At 44.2% G+C, this 22,811-nt stretch overlaps 1 protein-coding gene across 1 annotated transcript; it reads right to left on the bottom strand.

Annotated features, from left to right (window-relative positions):
- Positions 1-20,948: 20,948 nt before the first annotated feature.
- LOC121837080 lies at positions 20,949-22,110 on the bottom strand. The gene has a single exon (XM_042292501.1). The coding sequence runs from the start codon at positions 21,986-21,988 to the stop codon at positions 20,963-20,965; it is 1,026 nt and encodes a 341-aa protein (XP_042148435.1). The 5' UTR covers positions 21,989-22,110; the 3' UTR covers positions 20,949-20,962.
- Between the last annotated feature and the right edge of the window lie 701 nt (positions 22,111-22,811).

Below are 22,811 nucleotides of genomic sequence, written 5' to 3'. Positions count from 1 at the left end.
TGGAGGGGTGCAAGGTACTTGACGTGGTCCCCGGACGTGCACCGCTCTGCCTTCGCTGTCGCCGAACGGGACACATTCGCCGGGACTGTTCCGCCCCCGTTGCTCTGAGTGCCACCGTTACGGGCACGAGGCAGAGGACTGCGCCAAGACTTATGCCTCGGTGGCCCGTGACCGCAAGACGGAAGAACAGACCGACTACATGATGGACGACGCCGAAGCAGAAAGGCGGTCGGTGCTCCCGCCCTGGTCGCACTACCGCTGTCCGAAGGCATCGGGTCAGCTGCCACAGAAGATAGCGGTCAACAGGTCTCGGTGGCTGAGCCAAGCAACTCCGAGCCTGCGCCCCAAGGTGCGGGAGCGAAGGCCGAGAAGAGGGAAGGACCACCGGCTCAAGAGCGAACGTGCACAGCGAGCCAACCGAGGGACTGCGACGACGGCAATGGTAGTCGTGACCCCAAGACTTCCGTGCCGAACACGGACGTTGTGATGAGCCAAGTCGTCAAAAGACTACGGGATCCAACGTCCTCCCCGGGAGACGCTGCAGCAGGGAAAGACGTCAAGCAGCAGTGGCCCGAGTCTAAAAAGAGTCGTCCTGGTCAAACCTCTCTTCCCGCCCGACGGAACTCAGTGAGTCTTTCCGCGAAAAGGGAATGATGCGCTTTGGACCGGGCACGCGTGATCTTCATGACCCCATTCGATTCGCGACATTAAACGTCCGCGGCTTCATCTCGCGGAAAAAACACTATCAGCTCCAGCGGCTACTAGCTGAAGAAGAAATAGATTTTTTCGCCCTTCAAGAAACAAAAATGTCCTCTGATCACGACATAGAACAAGCGCTACATCCTTCTCTTAGCCGTTACGAAATTTGTGTTAGTCATTAGGTTGGAATGTCGGCGGGTTGTTTTCTTCTTAAAAAAAAAGTCCGTGCCATTCCGAGACTTGACCGTTTTGACAGACGAATGTGGCCGTTTCATATTGTATGACTTTATTTTGTTTAATCGCGACTGGCGGGTCATTGCGTCTACGCGCCCAACAGGGTTAATGAAAGAAAAGTCTTTTTTGAATTTTTGGAACAATATTTGCAATGCAAGAAAGTTGTAGTAATTATGGGAGACTTTAGCTGAGTCTGCAGTCCGGAATATAGCACGTCGATCAGGGAACGCCGCGATAACAGCGCAGAAATACTGACCAAAGCACTGAATCAAAGCGACACATAAGTAGACGAACAAAAATTAATTTACTCACAAGCACAAAAAAGCAGAACAGAAAACAAAATTATAAGCGGAAGCGAAAGGAAAAAAAATAGAGTGATTAAATAGCTACAATCACTACAGTCAGTCTCGGTCGTTTTTAAACGGGAGCTGAGAACACTCATAGTCTCGAGCGTCGATCTTGCTTGGAACGGAACCCTGCCTTGTTCTTCGGTGTTACGGGTGTGGGTCCAAGCTTGCTAGGAGCTCTGGACCTTTCAGCACCGGTTCGATGGTGTCGCTTGACCAAACAGGTACGCGGCCTGGGTTGACAGGAATGTTGCGAGGACACCCCTTCGCGTCCGCCTTCGAGCTCGAAGTCCAATGCTCCGGGCTTCTGGTGCGAGCAGCAGGCACGACGTCGCTCCGGCTCGATGGCGGTGAGAATACCTGGAGCGGAGCCAGGGTTCACCAGGAGCGAAGCCTGGTCTGCCGGGAGCGTTGGCGTGTCAGCTGCCGCCCTTCAGGTTCAGTCGTCGAATGTCCTGCGCGAGCTTCTCCTTTCCCTTTTGCCCGAGCTTATCCTTTCCCTTTTGCTCGAGCTTGCCTCCTTCTTCGTCTTTCGCTTTCACCGTCACTTCAGGAACGTGACAAGGTTCAATAGAGACAAAAGTTTTGTCTTATGCGGACCATATTGCACTGTTTTGTACCGACGAGAAGAGTGTTGGCGAGGCTTTAAGACTTTGCATGACGTTCTGTGATGCAACGGGGGCCGCGGTTAACCTAGACAGAAGCGTTGGCTTATGGCATGGTTCGTGGGCAACAACGCCAGCTCAGTTCGAGGGAATTCGGTGGAGCACGACTCCGTGCAAACACCTAGGGGCCCCGCTGCAGCACTTGAAACTTACAACACCCTACTGGGAGAGTATAGTTTAAGAACTTAAGAAAAAAACATCTGGGTGGCAGAATCGTAATTTGTCGATTTTTACCCGAGCAACAGTATGTAATGTCTTTTTAATCGCCAAGTTGTGGTATGTGCTCCAAGTATTGTGGTGTACGCGAAGCTGCATTCAGAAGATACATAGAGTTTTCGCGCTGTTTGTGTGGTTGAAGGTGAGCGAACCGATGTGCCGTGATAATCTTTTTCGCAGTGTTTCCAAGGGAGGGGTTGGGCTAGCCCATCTTTTCGTTCGAAAAACTGGGTCTCGTTTTCTTTTTATACGCGATCAAAGAAACCCACTGTTGCAGGTTATGTTACAAACGCGCCTAGCTCAAGCACTGCCATATTTTGTCGTGCCTTCAGAAGTGGGTCTTCCTGTAAAGATGGTTCGGTTCAAAAAGGAGGTGGTAGACACTGTTAATTTCTTGGTTGACAGATTTTTTTCTTGACTATTTGTCAACGGTAACGCGCAGAAAATTGACCCCCAACCTTCTCGACGTACGTTTCCCGGTGCCGCTTTACCGGCTGCCGTACATGGCAGGCCCTGGACAAGATGTACCGACGCGTGTAAAGAAAATCTGTGAACCGCCGGCTGTAAAATCGTTTTTCTTCCGTCTCCATATTTCCACCTTGCCAGCAAAGGTCTACCTCCAGGAGCGTGGGATGTACGTTCCCTGGGTCGTAAGCTGCCTGCTGTGCAAAGAGCCGGAAACAATGGAGCACGCGTTCTTGCATTGCTGGGACGCTGTCTTTTTTTGACATGTCCTAAAACGAACCCTGAGAAAAGATCTATGCACTGACCAGTACACCATTCGTTTTCTTCCTGTCGAAAAAGAAGAAAATGTGCCTTACGACCTGTTCATGGCCTTGGAATTGTACAGTCTTTGGAAATCACGCATGGCAGTGCGACATGCTGAAATTAGGCTAAAGTCGGCATGTTTTTTGTTTTTTTTTTAAGTTGTTTTACAGGTAAAGAGTGTTTTTGAACAGTGTGAGATCCCGCCAGTGTGAATTGGCCTATCAGATGCTTTAATAAATATGAAAGAATTTTAATGATCACTGCGGCCTCAAGATGAGGCACGTGGTGTTTTAGACCCAGCTTGTTATGTGTCGTTCGAGTGTACTGTGCACAATAAAGAAAGAAAAAAAGCAGTCGTAGCCGAGTGGTTAAGGCGATGGAGTAGAAATCCATTGGGGTTTCCCCGCACAGGTTCGAATCCTGTCGACTGCACGAACATTTTTCTTTTTTTTATCAGGTTATATTTTATTTGTTTGCCCTACACGAGCACGTGAGCTCACGAGCACGAGCACGAGCACCAGCAAGATCGATGTGAGCACGGACGCCGGACGGACAAGGCCAGATCCCAAGGAGCTTCGGCCCTAAAACAAATTGAGGCAAACTCTATGTGGCACCGCAATCAAAGCTACAGGAGTCTGTGCGCTCGTGTATATTGAGCAGCGATCATATAACTAACCACGCACGCGCACACTTCACGCCAAAAGGCCTAGACACTAAAACCGGGAGCGAAGAGCCGACACGAGTATTGCGATGGTGAACCAGCGGTTTGATGCGTGTGGATGCATTGAAGTCTCATTCTATCGTAATAATATGACGTCACTCCTCTGGAATGCGCAGACCGGCGAGGCAAGCGCGGCGGCGGCAAAGCGCGCAGCGGCGGCGGCTCCGGCGCGCCAGCTGTGCGCCGTGTGACGTCACTGCTCCTCGCGCATGCGCAGACCGGCGAGGCGCGCGCGGCGGCGCCGTGTGACGTCACTGCTCCTCGCGCTTGCGCAGCACGGTGCTTTGACAGCCACGCGAAACTGCTCAACCTTGGCCAGTGTAGCTCAGGCTACAAAATTAAAACAAAATTACAAAAAGATAGTACACGTCCGCACGTAATAGCACGGCACACACCAGCCCGCTACTAGGCCCATGGGCACGCGGGCAACAGCCTAGGTACCCGCACACAACAAGGCACAGACACATATATGCGAAGCTTCAAAGATATTCAAGTACGCGCGCAGACATTGAGTAAACACACGTCGCGCTAGGGGTGTGACGGTACTACCTGCCGATGCAAATGTATCGACGGTTTCTCAACGAGAAGCGTACAAAAGCTAGCTGCTTATTCATGAAATTTCGCAGGTTTCATCAAATCTGGCATTAGCTGTCCCTTTTATATGCGGCGGCACGCCCGCGCACTCAACGCCAATCAGCGCTGCTTGGAAAATCGGGAACTGACGCTTCGTAGTTATCCAGCTGCGAGCTAAATTTGCATTCCTCTGAAAGTATTCGGGTGTGATAATGCGTCGGGGCTTGCGACATACATGCGCGACATGCTGCAAGCTTAAAACTGTAAAAGCGTGCTTCTTTCGTTTTTTCTTTCTTCACGTCCTTTTGGTTACACACAACGAAGGTTCGAATATTCAAGATACAATTTTGCTATTTTTTTATGCAAAAGATGTAATTTCATCTTTTCTTAAGTCGTAAAAAAGCAAAGAAATCCAATAAATTTAGGAATAAAATAAAATAAAAAAATTTCAGAGTTCATAGGCAGGGGTTTCTGTCGAAACCGTGCCTCTAGCGTTAAAAAAAAAAAAAAAATTGCTGCGAGACATTAAATGCGAATATAAAATAAAAAGCTGTATACAACAAACAGAGCGTGTTATACTTCGTTTCAGCTTCGGTCCGAGCGCGGCCGATGTTATGAGCCGAAGGGCCAATCAAACAGCGCAAAAAGCGCAGCGTCATGGTTTGCTCTCTGCGCTTGATAGGACTAGCCGGTGGAGGAGCACGCACAGAGAGACGGCGAATACAGGCTGGTCCTATCAACTACAGAGAGCACGCCATGACGTTGTCCCTGTTTCGCTGTCTGATTGGCCCTTCGGCTCATAACATCGGCCGCGCTCGGACCGAAGCTGAAACGAAGTATGGTTCTTTTCAAGTTCAACTAAGTTACAGGTGACCTACAAAAAACAAATAATCACAAAGAAGAAAAAGAAAGCCGAAAGTTATGTAACGTCAAAATATATAAGTCGTTTTGGTCCCGTTTTGTTTAATAATAAATATATTTTTTATTGTTTTCCTGGACAATGAAAACACCAACAAAGATACAATCATTTAAAGGGGCGGTGCAACGATATTCAATGGGAATGTTTTTCATTTGACATGAGCTTACTGGCACTAGTGGGACTCAAGGATACTCGCACGCTACGCCACTGGCCAAGAAACTCTTTTGCTGCGCTGTAATTTTGAGGACAAAACCGAGTCTTTTCATTCAATCTCTCCTTCGCAAAACCTGATGACGTAGCTGGGCGGTAGCAGTACCGCCCAGTGACAATATTTGAATGCGGCTCATAGATTGGACCCGAGCATGGCGTGGACACTCAATTTGGCCTCGTGATAATCGATAGCTCGAGAAGCATTCGGCTAGTGTCCTGTGTCCAATCGCTGCAATGACGACAACAGACGAACCATAACAATGTCTGGAACTCAGCGCGTGTCCTGTGCCTTGCCAACCCCAGCGCATGGCTATGATCAACATTGGCGGCATATAATCGGCTCCGGATTACGTGGCCGCTTGTTCTGGCTGCGAGTTGAGGGCGTAAATTCTGCTCGTTTTTCTTTATTTTTTTCTGCGACTTCAATTGCGTGTGGAGAAAAATGAGCGGGTATTTCACAGGTCATTAACATCAGGGGTCCGTTCTAAGCGATATTTGCGCAAAATACAAAAATCGTTGCATCGCTCCTTTAACGCGTTAGCAGGGTAGATGATCTATGCCAAGGCGCTGTTTGCACACAAGCTCACACGAGCTGTGGGAGAACGCTGAGCTCTCCAACACCTGGTGTGCGCAGTGTGCGTGCGCAGGAACCAGATTCGCGTCAAGTGGAGAGTCTCCACATGCGCCATGCCATTACCAGCACCACCGCAGCGAAGTTATGTCAGGGCCGCGTGTTGAACTTGGTGTATGTTCAATGTGCAACATTGATTAAAACAGTAAAGACACATGAGCCGTCTTTCAAAGCCCCTCGACGTTCCTTTATTATTTTTTTATATATGAAAACCTCTTGAACATTCAAATTATTTAACCGTACATATTAAGAACATAGCGTGGGCATACCCCTTTGGCGCGACAAGCGTAGCTATAATGAAATGCTTCGGCCGCGGCTGTATTGCACGCTTACGTTCAGCAATCCCAATTCTCATGGAGCTGTAAAACGGCTCAAACGTAGCCAATATTTCATAATGGCTTCAAACGTCCGATGCTGACATTAAAATTTTAAAAAAGTAAACGTCCACGAGTTTACTTTAGTACGCAATACAAAGATGAGTCGAATGGTCTCAGCTAATGATAAAACTAAAAATTCTATCAGACAAAAAAATACAATCCTCGTGCGTATTGACAGTGGGCATTAAGTTTCCCCCGCTCTATGTACCCGCCCACATCGCGCTTTTCAGATCTAATCTCATTATCAGCTGCTTCATTTTCTGGGATCTTTCAGGCGCTCTTCGAGATAGGCGCTCTTCGTATACTACGAGAAAGTAAACTAACAGACTTACAGGGGAAAATGTGTTACGTTATTTATTGACGTCATATTGCCGCGCGCGCACTGGCCAAGCAGGCAGCGCGCGCGTGGCCTAACGGTTATCGCGCTTGCCTCCCACGCGAAAAGCTAGGGTTCGAATCCTGGGAGTGACGTGTCTTTTGTTTATTCCTGCAATTTAGTGTTCTGGAGAATTCGAGAATCATGTTGCTTGTTCCACGCCCGAATGTTCTACGCGTCGAATTTTGTACGCTGATTATTCCAGAGACCACGCATGTACATAGGGGCTCCGCGTGGCGAGCCACAGTCAGTCTCGCCCCAGCGTTCGACTCTGCTGCCACGCCGACTTGGACGCCCGCGACGCTCTGTTATTACCTTTTGTACCCTTTTATTTTTGGCACAAGTTCGCGACATTAAACGTTTATTTCTTCTTGTTTATTTATTGTTTTTGGTCACCACCCGTGACAATATGCGACGCTACGTGGTTGATTGCGACATGAGAATATTCTTGCAAGATTAGATTGTAGTAATGAAAAAAAAAAAAGATTTGTAATGGTCAGGCGGGGTGCAATTCACATGTTTGTCTCTATGACATGCGAAGCTTAGAGCCATGTTTGTAGTCATATCCAAGTTAAGAATGCGCCGGACGCTCCTCCTGTGGTCTCATCACCGCCCGCCACTGTTTCTCCGCGATGCGGATTTAGTCCCCTTGCGAGGATCACGTCGCACTAAACTCCCCCAACTCGTCATGGCTGCTGATTTTCCTGATCAGTTTCTGGAAGGATTCAATGCCATGGCTGTTACGTGAGGGGAGCGCATTGTTAATTGTATCCAACATTTAGTGGACTGAATATAAAAAGAAGGTGCGCCGATCTGCAGTTATGCCGCTGTGTCCCAAGCGTCACAGAGCATTCAAAAGCTTAAGAGGCTGGATACACTAGGCAAATAACTCAGCCTAGAATGATAAGGCTTATTTAAAAAAAAAATCAAGAAACTGAACATTTTGCGTTCCTTTCCTTTGCACCATCTATGGACGGTGGCAGTTATTATTCTCGGCTGACGTTAGCAGCGATCCAATAACATTTTGTGGACTCCAACAAATAACCGCATGTTGCCATGGGAGTTCACAAGTGATAACGGCAAGCACTCCACCGGCGAAAAACTGGATTTCTTTTTGACCACGGCATCTAAGCCAAAGCAACGTCCGTGGCAGCTTCATAAACCGGCTTCGCCATTCCTTTTTTCTTTTCTCTCCGGACTTGACAATTTTAAAATAAATCTTGAGGTACGACTTTGATTAGCAGCCTTCCGAAACTGATTTTTATATGCCTCACCGAGTACTTAACCAGGAATTTTTTTTTTTTTTGGGGGGGGGGCGGGGGGGTGCCTATGACAAAATGCTGTATGAGGAGGAGGGGGGAGAGGGGGGTCCCAGCAAAGTAGAAGATTTCTGGGGGGGGGGGGGGGGGGCAGGCCTAATGTTTTCTCTTTCTCATTGCCTAGACGAGTTCTGTGGGTAGCAGTGATCGGCATAACCGTGTGGTCCGTGTACACTTCGCCCTTTTATTAGAAAAAAAAAAACAAGGTCTAAAGCACTACAATGGTAGTGTGCCAAAGATATGTCAGAATATGAACAGTACTCTTTGGCAGTATAATTTTAACAGACTGGAAACATATGCTGGAATTGCATGTTTTCCTTTAACGAAAACGTGCGAAACGTACGTTGTAAATATATGTACCAGGCAGATGATTAGTATACTTCAAGTGCATTCGTTCATTTGCCAAAAAAAATATCATGTAGCTTTTCTTAATACATATAAAAAGGAAGGATGAAGAAAAAGAAAGAGACACAAAAAAAAGAGAGTGAGAAACACTGAAGTAGGTAGAGAGAGGGTTGTAGATAGAAAGAGAGCAGCAGAAAAGAAAAAAACGTAAAAAGTAAAATAAAAAAAGGGGACAGAAAAAGAATAAAAGACAAAAGTTAAGAAAAAGGAAGAAAGAGAGAGAGAGAACAAGAAATACAAAAAGCGAGAGAGAAAGAGATATAATAAAGATAACCTTTACTCATCATACCACAATACTTCGGAAATTATGGCACAGATGAGGATGAGTAGGAACACCATGTCCGTATTTGTCTGTAAAAGCTTCGTGTTATTGTCTGGCTCAAAACTTACAACTGCTGGCCTACGGTCTAGTTGTTTGTCCAGGTTACTGATATTTATTTTTGTATGTATGTACCCAGAAAAAAAATTAAAAAAAAATACAGAGATAGCGATGCCCAAGGTTAGAGATTGATAACTCGTGACTGACGATATATAAAAATATAAATACACACATAAATTTATAAAGAGACCGACATACAAATATGTAGATAGATGAATGGAAAGGTAGATGGATCGTGGGTTAGCGTGTTCAGCGATCCATCTTTGAAACAAGGGCGAATGAAAAGAAGGAACTGTAGTGACGTCGCACGAGTTGCGCATTTATTTGTCTACTGTTTGCGCAGGGCACTGGGGACGCCGAATTGGGGGGGGGGGGGGGGGGGGGGGTAGAGCGTGGATGGTACGTTTCATGAGCGAGACACGGAGAGAAATCTGGTACTGTGCTGGTAGTAAAAGAGTCCCGGACGTTTGCATAAAAGAATCGAGTAAAATGTGCCATCAGGAGTGTATAAGAAATATGAAACGGTCTTTTGTTCCACGGGGTATAGTCTCAAAAGATACCGAACAGCAACGTTTTTTTCAGCAACTGACATTTTCACGAGAAGGGTTGCTTCTCTACGCTTATGGTTTAAAAAAGTAATAAGAGGAACAACCACATGGGGGTAGCTCGAAGGCTTGGGTGAATAACGGTAGAAAAATAAGTTTCTTTACGGCGTTCCAGAGACCTGTTCGTGAAAGCGAATTCGGCCTGTGTAGGACAGTTGACGAACGAGAGTTACTTCTGCTTTCCGCCGAGCAAACGGTCTAACAAGTGACAAAAAACGGCAGTCGCAAAAAATAGTTTTGTCTTTGTAAAAGACCGATGCAACAATAAGTAGGGCTGGACCACACAGCTGTACTGGGCAGCTTTCGCACACATCGAATAATAATAATAATAAAAATACGCGAAACAAAGGCGAATTTAGAAAGGATAACAAAACGAGTTGATCTTATAGAGTTGTACCCTTCCAGCTACTCCACCAGGGCGCATTACTTTTATGCATGGTGTTTTATTTCTACCATGAGCAAAACGCCTACAGTTATCGTTCGGTGTCTGTACGCTTACAGCACTGCGATTGAGTTTGTTTGATATTATTTTACAGTTTGTCGTCTCGTAGGAACACTGCGCAGCGCTTAAAGCTTTTCTTAAAATAAATTTTACATATTTGTTTGTTTCATGTCTGCCTCGAATTTAATGTTACGGAATAAAAACCATACAAAAATAAGTAATACCCAAGGGACAACCGGACGCGAAATGTTCCGAAGAAAAAGGTCCCGAGAATGTATGGATTAATAAAAATAGTCCCTTACAGTAGCTGTTGCCTTTAGGCGGAGAAGCGTCTTTACGTGCTTCGAGTACAAAGGATTTCGGGGACTGCAATGGAAGCACGAGTGCCGGAAAGCGCGGAATTTCTCTCTGCCTCCCTCTTTCTTTTTGTTTTCGAATCCGTTGCGTAATTTTTATTGTTTCTTTTTATATATATATATAAGCCGACGTCACTACTGAAATGTCCGAGAGTTGGAGACACGTGCAATCCTCGAGTATTCACAGCCTTTTAATGTTTATATACTATATAGATATATATCTTCTTTTTTTTCTTTTTAGCGGAATCGGCTTTTGCAAAGGAACGAGGGCTTGCGTTAGGTGTTTTAGTCCTAGGGTCAAGTTGGACGCCATTAAAAAAGAGGCGGAATTGGTTTCTTAGGTACTTAACTAAAATGTTTTAATTAACGTTTATCATTTTTATTCTATGGGGACAGGAAATTGCACACTTGACACTGGATCCCATTATAGTCTAACCGCGACGTAATATTTTTATTAAAAATTTTGTGGTGGGTGCTACGCAGCGAGAAGTGTCATTTTTGTACCCGCCCCCACATCGTAACTAAGCCGGCGAATAGCGCTCGTGACGTCAATTCCTCCGTTCTGCGCTGGCGTCACACCGCTGACGACACCTGAGGCGCGAATACGTGGGTTGTTGAGCCGGTGAAAAGCAGAAGAAGAGGCGTCATTGGAAATTTTCGCCGGTTCAGTTCCGGTTCAAAGCCCCCTGCACAAGGATTACATTACTCGCCCCGTCGTACTCTAAAAAAAAAAATATTTAATCGAATTTTCTCGTATCGGATAGCCTGTAATACGATAGAAATTGGTGAGAGGAGGATACGAGAGTGCGCGGGGGCGAACGAGTGCCGAGCTCTGTTTGGAATGATAAGTCGGTGGACGACGAGCTAGCTGGTTCTGTCTCTACTTACTGTTCGAACGCATTCAAGCGGCAAGCACCGGCGTCCGGCGTCCGGCGTTCGGCGTCCAAACGCGTTCTAACATTGAGTAGAAGGAAAGGCTGCTTGCTTTGCGTCTACCCACTCGACATTCCAACCAGAGCTCGGTGCTCCAACGTCTCCGCATGTACTCATTTCCTCCTCTCCCTCAGCTTCTACCCGCATAATCCCAAGCGTCAACTCTCCAACTATATTAAAAACAAACAAATAAAACTACACAGGTAATCAAAATTTTCAGTTTATTAGCGAAGTAATTCACCAATGAAGCCTCTCTTCTAATAACCCGCATGGCCCCAAACGCAATCAGAGGGGAAAAAAAACAAAGAAAACCTGACGCATGTCTTTTTTTTTTAATTCTGGTTTTACTATAAGAAACGCCCATAGAGTAAATGTTGAGCTTCTTAAATATCACACGCTGCAACTGTTCCGATTGTTTTATCATTTTATATTGTTTTTTTTCTGCGCGCTTAATTTTGCTCGGCTATAAATTATAACCTTTGACAGATAATTGATCGTACTTTTAAATTATTTTGAAAGTCTGCTTTCAACTAGTACTTTGAAGAATAAAGTGCCCACAGGTTGCATACTCGAATATTTTGGCGGGGATAAAGGTATGGAAAATGCAAAAGCGGACGTCAATACACAACGATAACAAAATTATAATGCACTTCATTTTGATGTTTGGGTTATCTTCGGAGCCTGAGCCCTATTTACAATGAAGAGAGGTAAACAATGCCCATACATAAATTCTTCCTTTCGTTAAACATCCCAACAAACAGCCATAACACTCAAAAGCTCTGGAGGGATTTATTATAAACGAACGGACTCAAAGCAGGCCCTTTCATATTCCAAATACTCTTCTTGCTAAAGCAGTTTTATTGCGCAGGCCCCTGTAAAAATAAAAGAAGGAAAAAAAAGTTATTTAAATGGGCTCAACGTTTTTGTACGCCTTGACATGGTTTAAGACGCAAAACATTGCATCTTCAGAATAAAGCTCGTTTTATTGCTGTTGTCGTTTTCATTGGGGGGTGCCATTTTAGTATTTTATTACCACCATTCTGATTCTTTCAGTATATTTGTTTCTCTTTAATTCTTTCCCTTTTTGAGTTTTCAACAAAACGGGCAGGCATACCCAATGCGTTTCCTAGCTTTATATACTTTCATTTTGCACACCTCCTTTGATATTATTCCTCTCGTCCCCCCAAAATTAGTCCTTCTATCTTTATCATGTTACCTTACTCGCTATCGCCGCAATTTGGGAAAGGAATAAACTAGGAGGATATTCACACCTTGCAGAAAATTAACGCTCGAACGGTATTCCGAAACGTGCGATTTTTATCAGGGAGGTTTACCCAGATACACAACGCCCCATTAAAAATGGGAATAAAAAGGAAAGACAGTTAATCTCCGTGACTGGGAAGCTGTGATAAGAAAATCCTTAAAAAAAAAAGAAAGAGAGAGAGAGGGAGAGAAAAGAACGATTCCCAAACGCCGAAATCTAAGCGTTGTAACGAGCTTTGCTCTGCAAAGGGTGCTTTCTCACACAAAGAGGGTATAGGAGGGAGAGCCAACTTTACGGCCTATGTTGCAGCGAGATGCGCACACTGGGCTACAGAACGTTATATGGAAGATTTCAAAATTAACATCGTTTACATAACCAACTTTATTAGAGCCTATTTCCTTTTTAGAGCACAGCTCTTAGGCGCCCGTTTCCGGCTTGAGCGGCGTCGCCGTCGCCGTCAACGTAACCACGCGTTGCATTATGGGACGTTTCCCATAGTGACGTCACACGTGACGCCACGTGTGACGTTACGAGGGCAAAATTTTCCCGCTAAATTTAGCGGGGAAGTTTTCCCGCTAAATTTAGCAAAAAAACTTTGCCCGCTAATTTTATCAGAAAATTTCGCCACTAAGCTTATCGGGAAAATGTTACCCTAGTGACGTCACACATGTCGGAACGTGTGACGTCACGAGGGTATAATTCCCGCTAAATGTAGCAGGAAATTTAGCGGAAAAATTTTTGCTAAATTTGGCAGAAAATTAATTAAAATTCGTTAATTAACTTTTTAATGAATGAAAATAGACATATGGTTCCAATTAGAAACTTGCTCAGCGTCATCGAAAACCACTAAATCAGTCATTTTCAGAAAGACTTTAGGCGCGTGAGAAGCGTAGTATTCTACTAAAGTTACCACTCGTGGAGCACGTACAAGGCCTGGGCTAGATACAAGACGGAAAAATCGCGCGGGCGCCTTATCGCAACCGCTAGCTTTGTACCTGCTCCACGAGTGGGAACTTTAGTGCACTACTACGCTTCTCAGGCGCTCAAAGTCTTTCTGAAAATTACTGATTTAGTGGTTTTCGAGGACTCTGAGCAAGTTTCTAATGGGAACCATAAGTCTATTTTCATTATTTAAAAAGTTAATTAACGAATTTTAATTAATTAGTCCACTGATTGCTATGATTAGTCACCTATAATATGTCCCCCTGGCCGTATAACTCACCTCCACAAGCGGCATAAGTGTAACTTCCACTGCTTTTTGTAAACAAATCTGTTAAGCTTAAAAAAAAACACTCTGTATATTGTAAACGAAGAGGGGACAAAGCGATTATTGAATTTATTACAGCCTCCCTTCTCCTCGTTCTCAATATTACTATCGCTGCACTTGTCAATCTTAACTCATTCCCATTATATATACGGTGCAGCCTGTCTTTGTGAGGAAGAGTGGTTCCCTAGATATCTTGGAAGACAGGCTCTTTCCCTTCCCCTAATTTTCAGGGTGTTTCCTTTAAGTTTTACATATTTGTTAAAAAAAAAAAACGTGAAAGTTAAACTTATGCGGCTTGTGGAGGTGATTTATACGGCCAGGGGGACGCTATTTTTGTGGCTAATTTTTGCGATAAGTCGATTAATTAATTAAAATTCGTCAGTCAACTTTTTATTAGTGAAAATAGACATCTGGTTCCAATCAGAAACTTACTGAGCGTCATCAAAAACCATCAAATCAACTCTTTTTAGAACGACTTGAAGCTCGTGGGGAAACTCGGGGGCGCACCAAAGTTAAAACTGGTGCAGCAGGCGCAAAGCTAGCAACGGCCAAAACGCGGATGATTAGATTGTCATCCGCGTCCCGCAACCGCTAACCTTGTACCTGCTCCACGAGTGGTAACTTTAGTGCACTACTGCGCTTCACACGCGCTCAAACGCTCATCAAGTTTCTAATTGGAACCATATGTCTATTTTCATTTATGAAAAGTTAATCAACAAATTTTATTTAATTAGCCGACTGATCGTTACGATTAGCATTCTATACTATGTCTCCCTGGCCGTATAACTTACCTGCACAAACCGCATGAGAATAACTTTCACAGCTTTTTTAAAAGAAATGTGTAATGCTTAAAAAAAAAACCTGCTTTTATATATATATATAGAGAGAGATAAACAGTTTTTTTTAAGCTTTACAAGTTTCTTAAAAAAAAGCGAGAGGATTGCACTTATGCGATTTGTGCGTTTAAGTTATACGGCCAGGGGGACGTTATCTGGGTGGCTAATATTTGCGATAAGTCGGCTAATTAATTAGAATTTGTTAATTTACTTTTTATTTGATGAAAATAGACATATGGCTCCAATTAGACACTTACTGAGCGTTATCGAAAACTACTAAATCAACTCCTCTAATAACATTTTGAAGCTCGTGGGAATCTCGGGGGCGCGCCAAAGTTGCCACTCGTGAAGCAGGCGCAAAGCTAGCGGTGGCGGAACGTGATAATGTTCTAATCATCCGCGTTCCGCCACTGCTAGCTTCGCGCCTGCTTCACCAGTAGTAAATTTGGTGCGACCCTGAGTTTCCCCAAGAGCTTAAAGTCGTTCTAAAAAGAGTTGATTTAATGGTTTTTGATGACGCTCTGTAAGTTTCTAATTGGGACCATATGTCTATTTTCACGAATTAGAAAGTCAATTTACAAACTTTATTTAATTAGCCGACTTGTCGCAAAGATTTGCCACGCACATAATGTCCAACTGGCCGTATAACTCACCTGCACAAACCGCATAAATGCAACTTTCACGGCTTTTATTAAAACAAATTTGTAAAGCTTAAAAAAATAACTAAATATATTATTAAAAAGTGGTGAAGGTTTACAAGTGTTTCCGTTGACATATAGGCAAGATTTGGGAGCGCAGACGCAGCAGCCACGGAATGATCATAAAAATATAATTTTAATAGCGAAAAAAGTCACACCCACTCAAAAAGAGTAAGGTGCCGAAAAACCAAAGTTGTATTAGTTTACGAGAACAGTCAAGGCTAGACACAAGAAGGCTAGATACGCGGAAACTATACTCAAAAATGACGGAATAAAAGTCAAACACCAAAACTTACAAAAAATAAGTTGTTAAATGTAAGATACAATAAGGAATGAAAAAAAAAAATAAAGAGACGAAACTAAGAAAGGGACCTGACATCCTGTGGACGGACTTCAGGCCCCTCTCTTATTTTACATATCGAAGAGCACAACGAACAACTCAAAAGAGAAGAAAGTGCACCCAGTGACTTCGCATTACCCTTTCATGTCCCCAGAGGCCGCGGAGTTAAGCGTCCCCCAGAAAGACGTGCAGCGGGACGTGTGATCCGATAAAAGACGGCGGGCGACTTTGGCCCGCTCCTTCGGGACCTGTAAGCACCAGGCGCTTTGCTTCCGATGAATGCTGCATGCCACCCACCTGGCTTCGCCGCCACTGAGCAGACAAAAAAAAAAAAAAAAACTCGATGCGCCCGCAAATACGCGGAGAAATCGGATATTCCGTATCCGCCATTAAATCGGCTCGCGTGAAAAGATTTACGCCACAAATCATTCATCCTAAACGGCCAAGCGCCGGATATCGAGTGAAGTGAGTGAGGGCCAGCGGCGACGGGTGCTCTCGACTTTGTGTCGAGATACAATGTCGAGATACAAAAATACAATGTCTCTATTGTATTTTTTTTTTTTGCGCTAATCTCCTTAGCTGTTTTATGTGCATCTCAAGAATACTGCGATGTTCGAACCACTGATATAGACCATACCGTACTCCAAGAAATGTGGTGCGTCTCCTTTTCCGCAACACACCTGCGAGGTCCCATCGCTGCGATTCACCGAGTGAACGCGTAGAATAACCAGGCTGAATAATGTTTGGACTTAAAGAGACGGTCTGAATCTTAAATTTGGTCTAGTAATTTTAACGAGACAGATTGTCCCTTTTATCTGGTACATAACTTTAGCCGCTTCCGTCCTCAGAATAAGTTCATTTATTCGTTTTAAGACCTTCCTAGTAACGTTTTCAGGAACTCTAAAAAAACCTGCATGGTATTTCAGAATCTCAAGCTATTCTGCTTTGTTTGTAAATATCATACTATGGTGACTGTAGTTATTTGAAACGGGGAATGGCGATGTGGCATCGAAAGAGCTATCTGTATAAGATGCACTAGTAAATTCAAATGGTGCGAGATTCGTGATTTTGGCGTATGCGGAGGGCAAGTTCGTCTGCTTCTTGCGCAAGGGGTAGCGGTGACGTCAGAACGCCGATCCCTGATTGGCTGATCGCGATCCCCTATCTCAGCGTCGTCTGCTCCTTTGCATCGTCGTCTGCTCGCAACGTCGTCTGCGTCTGTCTTACCTTTCCTGCGACTTTCGGAAAAGCAGAGGCCAGATTTACGAAACGATCTTACGCCAAAAATGTGCGTAAGACAAAACTTAAGAACAAATTCGTATTCACGAAACGAAATTTTCGTAAGTTTTGTGCAGGTTACGACGAAATCCTACGACAGCTCCGAAGCTGTCTTACGCACTTCTTACGATCAAATCAGCATGGCCGACAGCGTCGCGGTCGCGACGATCCACGAACGTTTATTTTTCTACGCGCGCTTCTCACGCGTCCCGACTTCAAGCAGCAAGAAAAAAGTAAAAAGCACTTCAAAAAGATCACGACGAACAAGAACGCAGGATCCACAGACACCCGGGAAAAGCTCCAACGGCCATGATTACACTGAACACGACCAAGCGAGTACGGCAGTTAGGCCTAGCAGGCACTCCGCGACTCGGCGACCGTCTGCCCACAACCGGCTGGCGTGCTGAATGGAATATGCCCGCGCGACCTTTCTGAACCCTTCCCGTATTATACTTTGATCGCTGACCACAATTTTAGATTAAGAGGTCACTTTCTTCCTCTTGTTATCTCCTTGTTTCCCGAGGCAACGGTGACTCTCGCCGGTGAAAAAGCGGTGAATCTCCGACAAAAGCAGGAAAGGTAAAGCAGCCATCGCTTTGCTTTGACTAGCAGACGTAAAGCAGACGATGTTAACTGCGCCAACCCGCCGGCGCCGTTAAAGAATGAGGGGTTTCGCCGCACACGAAAGGAGGGAAAAAGTATTTGGGAGGGAACTTGCGGGGCACAAACACGCTTACCTCTCGGTTCTTAGCAAACAAACCTCAGCGCCTCGGGAGAGCTCGCCAGTGAGCCGTTCGACTTCCCTCCTTGATGCGCGTCTGCTAGTTGTTAGACAAAAACAACGTACCGCTCGAGTTATTTCGTCTGCCCCCTCTGAAAGGCGAAGTCGAGCTCGCTGGTAAAGACCTGCACTTCCGAAAGTCGCAGGAAGGGTTAGACAGACGCAGACGACGCTGCGAGCAGACGACGTTGCAAAGGAGCAGACGACGCTGAGATAGGGGGTCGCGATCAGCCAATCAGGGCTCGGCGTTCTGACGTCACCGCTACTTCATTTCTCATGCGCAGAAGACGAAAATGAGCCCACTTGCGAGGCGTATAGTAGACAGGCGTAGTGGAGTTAAAGCAGTAATCGTTGTGCTGTTTAGTTTTAGACAAGTTGATAGTTGTGTTTAACTTAATTGCTATACTGCCAGAAATACCGCAACTAAACCGGTGAAAAATAAAGAATCTATAAGAATGACTATGAACGTATTGCTAAATATCACAATAACACTTTGTCGTTAAGACGTCAGCCCGGATTCGGTATCAATACTAGAGGGTTTTAGCACGGTGCTACTGCCAAGAGCGATATTGCTATTGGAAGCACGCGCTGTGATTTAGAGTCCTAGCCACTACCCTGGAGTAGCCAGGGGTGTTCTGATAAATTCCAATAATATTTTGCACTGTGTCGTGAACAAAATCTAAGACAAGGTAAGACAAACACACAAACAAATAAGAAGAGGAAGACAAAACCATTGAATTTTCTCCCTCAGTTATCTCATTGAATATTGCCTGCAGAAAAAAATAAAAATAAAACAAAAACTTCTTTGTTTGGGGGCAAAATCACAAAAGAAAATTGTAGAAAAAAATCCTAAATCTCGTTTTTTGCCATATGGCCACTAGCGCCGCTGATTTATCTTATTGAGTTGCACGTACAGCCTGTTTCCTTGTTTTGTTGACAAGTCGACAAGGGACACAGAGACGTGGCCCGATGCAAGGCAGTGAGTGAACTGCCTGGGGATATCCATCATAGTTCGTGATATTTTTCGAAATTGAAGGGGCTACGATTTAGGACATTATGATATCGCTAAAAAGTTTGAATTTGTACTTATAGGAGGGTACATTTGAGCTTTGGAAGTGGTTAGTAATATGAACTGTGCTAAGCTTTAACTTGGCGTTCTTTTTTTATATCAGTGGCGGATTTTGTTTATTTTTCTTTACGCCACGTGAATGGCGGTGATATATTAACCTTAACAGAAACGTTAAGGTTAATATATCACCGTTATAGTAAATTGTAATATTTACTATAACTTAGTAAAAAAAAAACATATCTAAAAATTTGTTTCTGAACATCACTTGGTATAACGTTTCCTTTTCACGTGCATGCTGCGGTTGAGTAAAAGGTCGCTGCGGTCGGAAAAATGCGTGCCCTGAATTCGTTACAGCGAACAAGATTGCTAAATTTTAATCGTGGCATTAAAAGTTCCTACAGAAGCGGAGAAACTTGATTTTGAATCACATTTGCAGGCCGAGGACTACGTTAATTATATTTTCGTTTTGCCGCGAAATGAAATCCGTGCCGACGAAGCTCCCAACGTCGAAGCTAACGTCATGCTTGTTTAGTTTTTCTTTTCTTTTTCTCACATCTTCGAACTAGCAGAGAGGAATTCTGAAAAAAAAAATTGAGAGGATGGCGTTTGTCATGCGGACAAAGTCGCCGATTATAAAGAAAAGCGTAGAAAAAGCGGAGCAACAGTAAGACTCATATAGAAGAGAAACAAGTAGGAAGGGTTTATAGTGAAAGAAAGATGAACAGAAAATAATCGTACGCGCACATATTTTCAGAAACACGCACATGTATGCTTGGGCTCTTCTAGCACTGGTTTCTAAAGCCGTCGGAGAAATTCAGAAACTTCTGAAAAGCGAAGGAAAAGGGACTTGGATGTTACTTCGGTTTGAATGTTGGGTAAAAATCTAGAAAGTTGAATGCCAGCGCGAAAATAACGAATAAGACGAAAACACTCGTCGAGTCGGGCAAGCGGGAACCTTAGTGTCGCAGCTTAGAGTTTCCGGAGAATGTTTAGAAATGCTCCTTATCATAGCTAACGTTTACATGCCTCATACGCGAGGGATTCCGCTGTAATTCTGGAATGACTCTAAAGCGTTGACTAAAGTGTGACTGCATAATTACGTGTTCTCAACGAAAAAAAAATCGATTTCGTCTAGTAAGAGTGTCATACACGTAGTACAGCTTATTCAAGTAGCAGGACTTTCCTCTTGCGGTGTGTAGTATTTAACGACCCTGTAGCAGCCCTATATTAACGACTCAAGTAGAATATTTTCTGTGAACGTGCTTAATCATACGATCAGTGCAGCGCTGTTAATAAAGCAACCGTGACAGCGCCACTGTGTAAAAGGACTTTTCTCACGTGCACTCGTGCTAGAAAAGGCTTGTAATGTAAAGCTTTCTTTTAACAAAATTAAAAAAAGTAATAAACACAAACTGGGCAATCTTCAATTTAGGAAGGCTCCGCATAAGGCTGTTTTACCTTGAAATAAAGAACAGCAGATGCCACGAGGCCTCAGAGCAAACCGATTGCTAAGTCTAAGTCAGGTGGCCTTGCTATTGTTCCAAGGGACGTGCCGTGAGTGAAGTCACGGGGCACTCTCTCGCCGTTTGATTGCCTCTGCTGTCTTGAAGTGACTGCTGCCGTGCATTTTAAGGTAAAACAAAGAATAGTTACCGAACGTTTGCAGATATATTTCAAGTAGAAATAAGGCTGTGTCCAAAAGTAGGATGGCAAAACTTCTGCAATATGACGAGAGTGAAAAGATAATTATTACGGCCTACAGACGTAATATTGAAAAAAAATTGGGTTGTGTGTGTGTTTATACAGCCTAGAACTTGGTCTACCTCACAGGGGCGACGAGTCTCCCAGCTGTATATGAGCAATTTAGCCAGTGAGGTACAGCCGCTAGCCTGGGGTCTTTAACGTGCACCACGCAGTAGTGATACACGACAACACGCCGGTACGATGCTCATCCAGATCGAAACGGGCAGGGGTAGGGCTCGAACCCAGGATCCCTGGGTTCTGCAGCGCGAGCTTTCGCTCCACGTGCTCCGAGCTGGTGTGCGCTAGACCACTCGGCCACCGAACTTTTTTTTTTTTTTTTTTTTATTTATTACATGGAAATATTAGACAACAGCAAGACAAAAACATGGTAAGGTTATCACTTCCCAATTTCCATTACATATAATTCTCTATCTTATACTCTCATAGGCTCATTGTGGTGAATAGACAGAAGGAACCTAAAGGAATATTAAATAAATACAAAATGCACGTGCTAAAAGTCAGGTAGATTAATGCATCGATCAAAAAGAACATACCAATCTGGCCGCTCGTCAAGGTAGTTAAATACATTTCGTACATGCGTTACCGTTTCAATAAAATTTGATTTGGTAGATCGGGGAGGGTCCGCATTCCTGTCAATCATTCTTGTTTTCCAGAGGCTATGCAACCCCATTAATGTAAACAGATCGTAAGGAAAACTATCATTCAATTTTAAGGGCAAAAAACGGATTGTGTAAGCATTGATATTCAAGTCTTTTTTCAGTGTCCTTTGGAGGACATCCCAGAAAAGGTAAGCGTCAGTGCAGAAAATAAAACAATGCTCTATAGTTTCCGGTTGGTTACAAAGGCGGCAATTGATTGACCACGGCACAAAAATTCCACGTTCGCGAAGCCAGGGTTTTACAGGTAACGTAGAAGTATGGAGCTTAAAGAAGAATGACTTTGCTGTAGGCGAGACATGTAGTTTTCGGACACGTCTGAGGACATCTTTTCCAGGGCCTTCACTATATATGCTTCGGTACAAAGGTTCAGGGAACGTTATGTCAATCAGATCAGCATATAAGACTTTGCGTGAAACCGTAAATAAATGCTCCAAAGAAAAACGAGCTGCTAGAAACTCAATCGCGCTCACTACTTCTTTGAGGTACCCCACAGGACGTGATGTGCTTGCGGGTATCGTCGTAACCACCAAATAAGGTAATGCACTCGCTAGTTCCGTCTGTAAGTAAGTGCGAAGGAAATGATGAGATGCAGTTTTGAAGAATAAAAATCGAGATATTACTTGCTTTAGAAAGATGTGTATGAGTCCGAGACCACCGACATCGATGGAGCGAAAGAGGTTATCACGTCTTGTAGGTTCCCAATTGGAACTCCATATAAAAGTAGCAAACACTCTGTGGAATTTTTGAATATGGCTTCTGGTACAGCAAATCACTTGAAGTATATACCAAAGTTTGGCGGCGAGAAACATATTACAGGCCTTAGCTCGCCCGAAAACTGACCACTGGTTGGATTTCATCTTGTCAGCTTGACATTTGATTTTTGACACCCGTTCAGTCCAGTAATGACCATTGTTACGGATACTGTTAAGAGGAACTCCTAAGTACTGAGGGGCAATGCAGCTCCACGATATTTCAGCATACTCTGAAGGTGTTGTGGCCCATTGCCCGCACCAGAAACCTACGCTTTTCTCCATATTAACGAGTGCGCCGGTTGCGTCACAGAAGTTTTGTGTTATTGTAAGGACATTGTCGACGCTGCGTTTATCGGCACAAAAGAAAGCTATATCGTCTGCATATGCCAATACTTTAACTTCAGAAGAGTAGAGACGGAAACCTTCCACGATAGGGCTGTTAAGTACACTTAAACAGAGGGGTTCTAAATAAAGCGAAAATAAAAGCGGTGATAGCGGACATCCTTGTTTAACGGACGATTCCAGACTAATTCGATTTGAAAGTGTACCGTTAACTATGAGCCTGGTGGCACAGTTACGGTAACATAACTTAGTACCCTCTAAAAGTGTTGGTCCTGGGTTTACATGGCGTAAAATAGCAAATAGGAAAGCATGGGACACGCGATCAAATGCCTTAGCCAAGTCTACTTGAACCATGACGACCTGACCGGCATGAAGAACGCAGCTTTCTATCACTGAACGCGCAACGTGGATGTTAGTTTGTATTCGTCTTCCCCTAATCCCACAGGTTTGGTGGTCTCCAACAACAGATGACGTGACACACTGTAATCGTTTTGTCAAAATTTTAGCAAAAATTTTGTAATCTACGTTGCATAAACTAATTGGTCGATAGCCTTCAATGCGCTGTAATTTGTCTGGGTCTTGACTT

The sequence above is a fragment of the Ixodes scapularis genome, unplaced genomic scaffold (assembly GCF_016920785.2).
Source record: "Ixodes scapularis isolate PalLabHiFi unplaced genomic scaffold, ASM1692078v2 PGA_scaffold3__209_contigs__length_174095766, whole genome shotgun sequence".
In the NCBI taxonomy this organism is placed as follows: Eukaryota; Metazoa; Arthropoda; class Arachnida; order Ixodida; family Ixodidae; genus Ixodes; species Ixodes scapularis.
The sequence above is the reverse complement of the archived record's forward strand: the minus strand, read 5'-3'. Positions and strand labels throughout refer to the sequence as shown.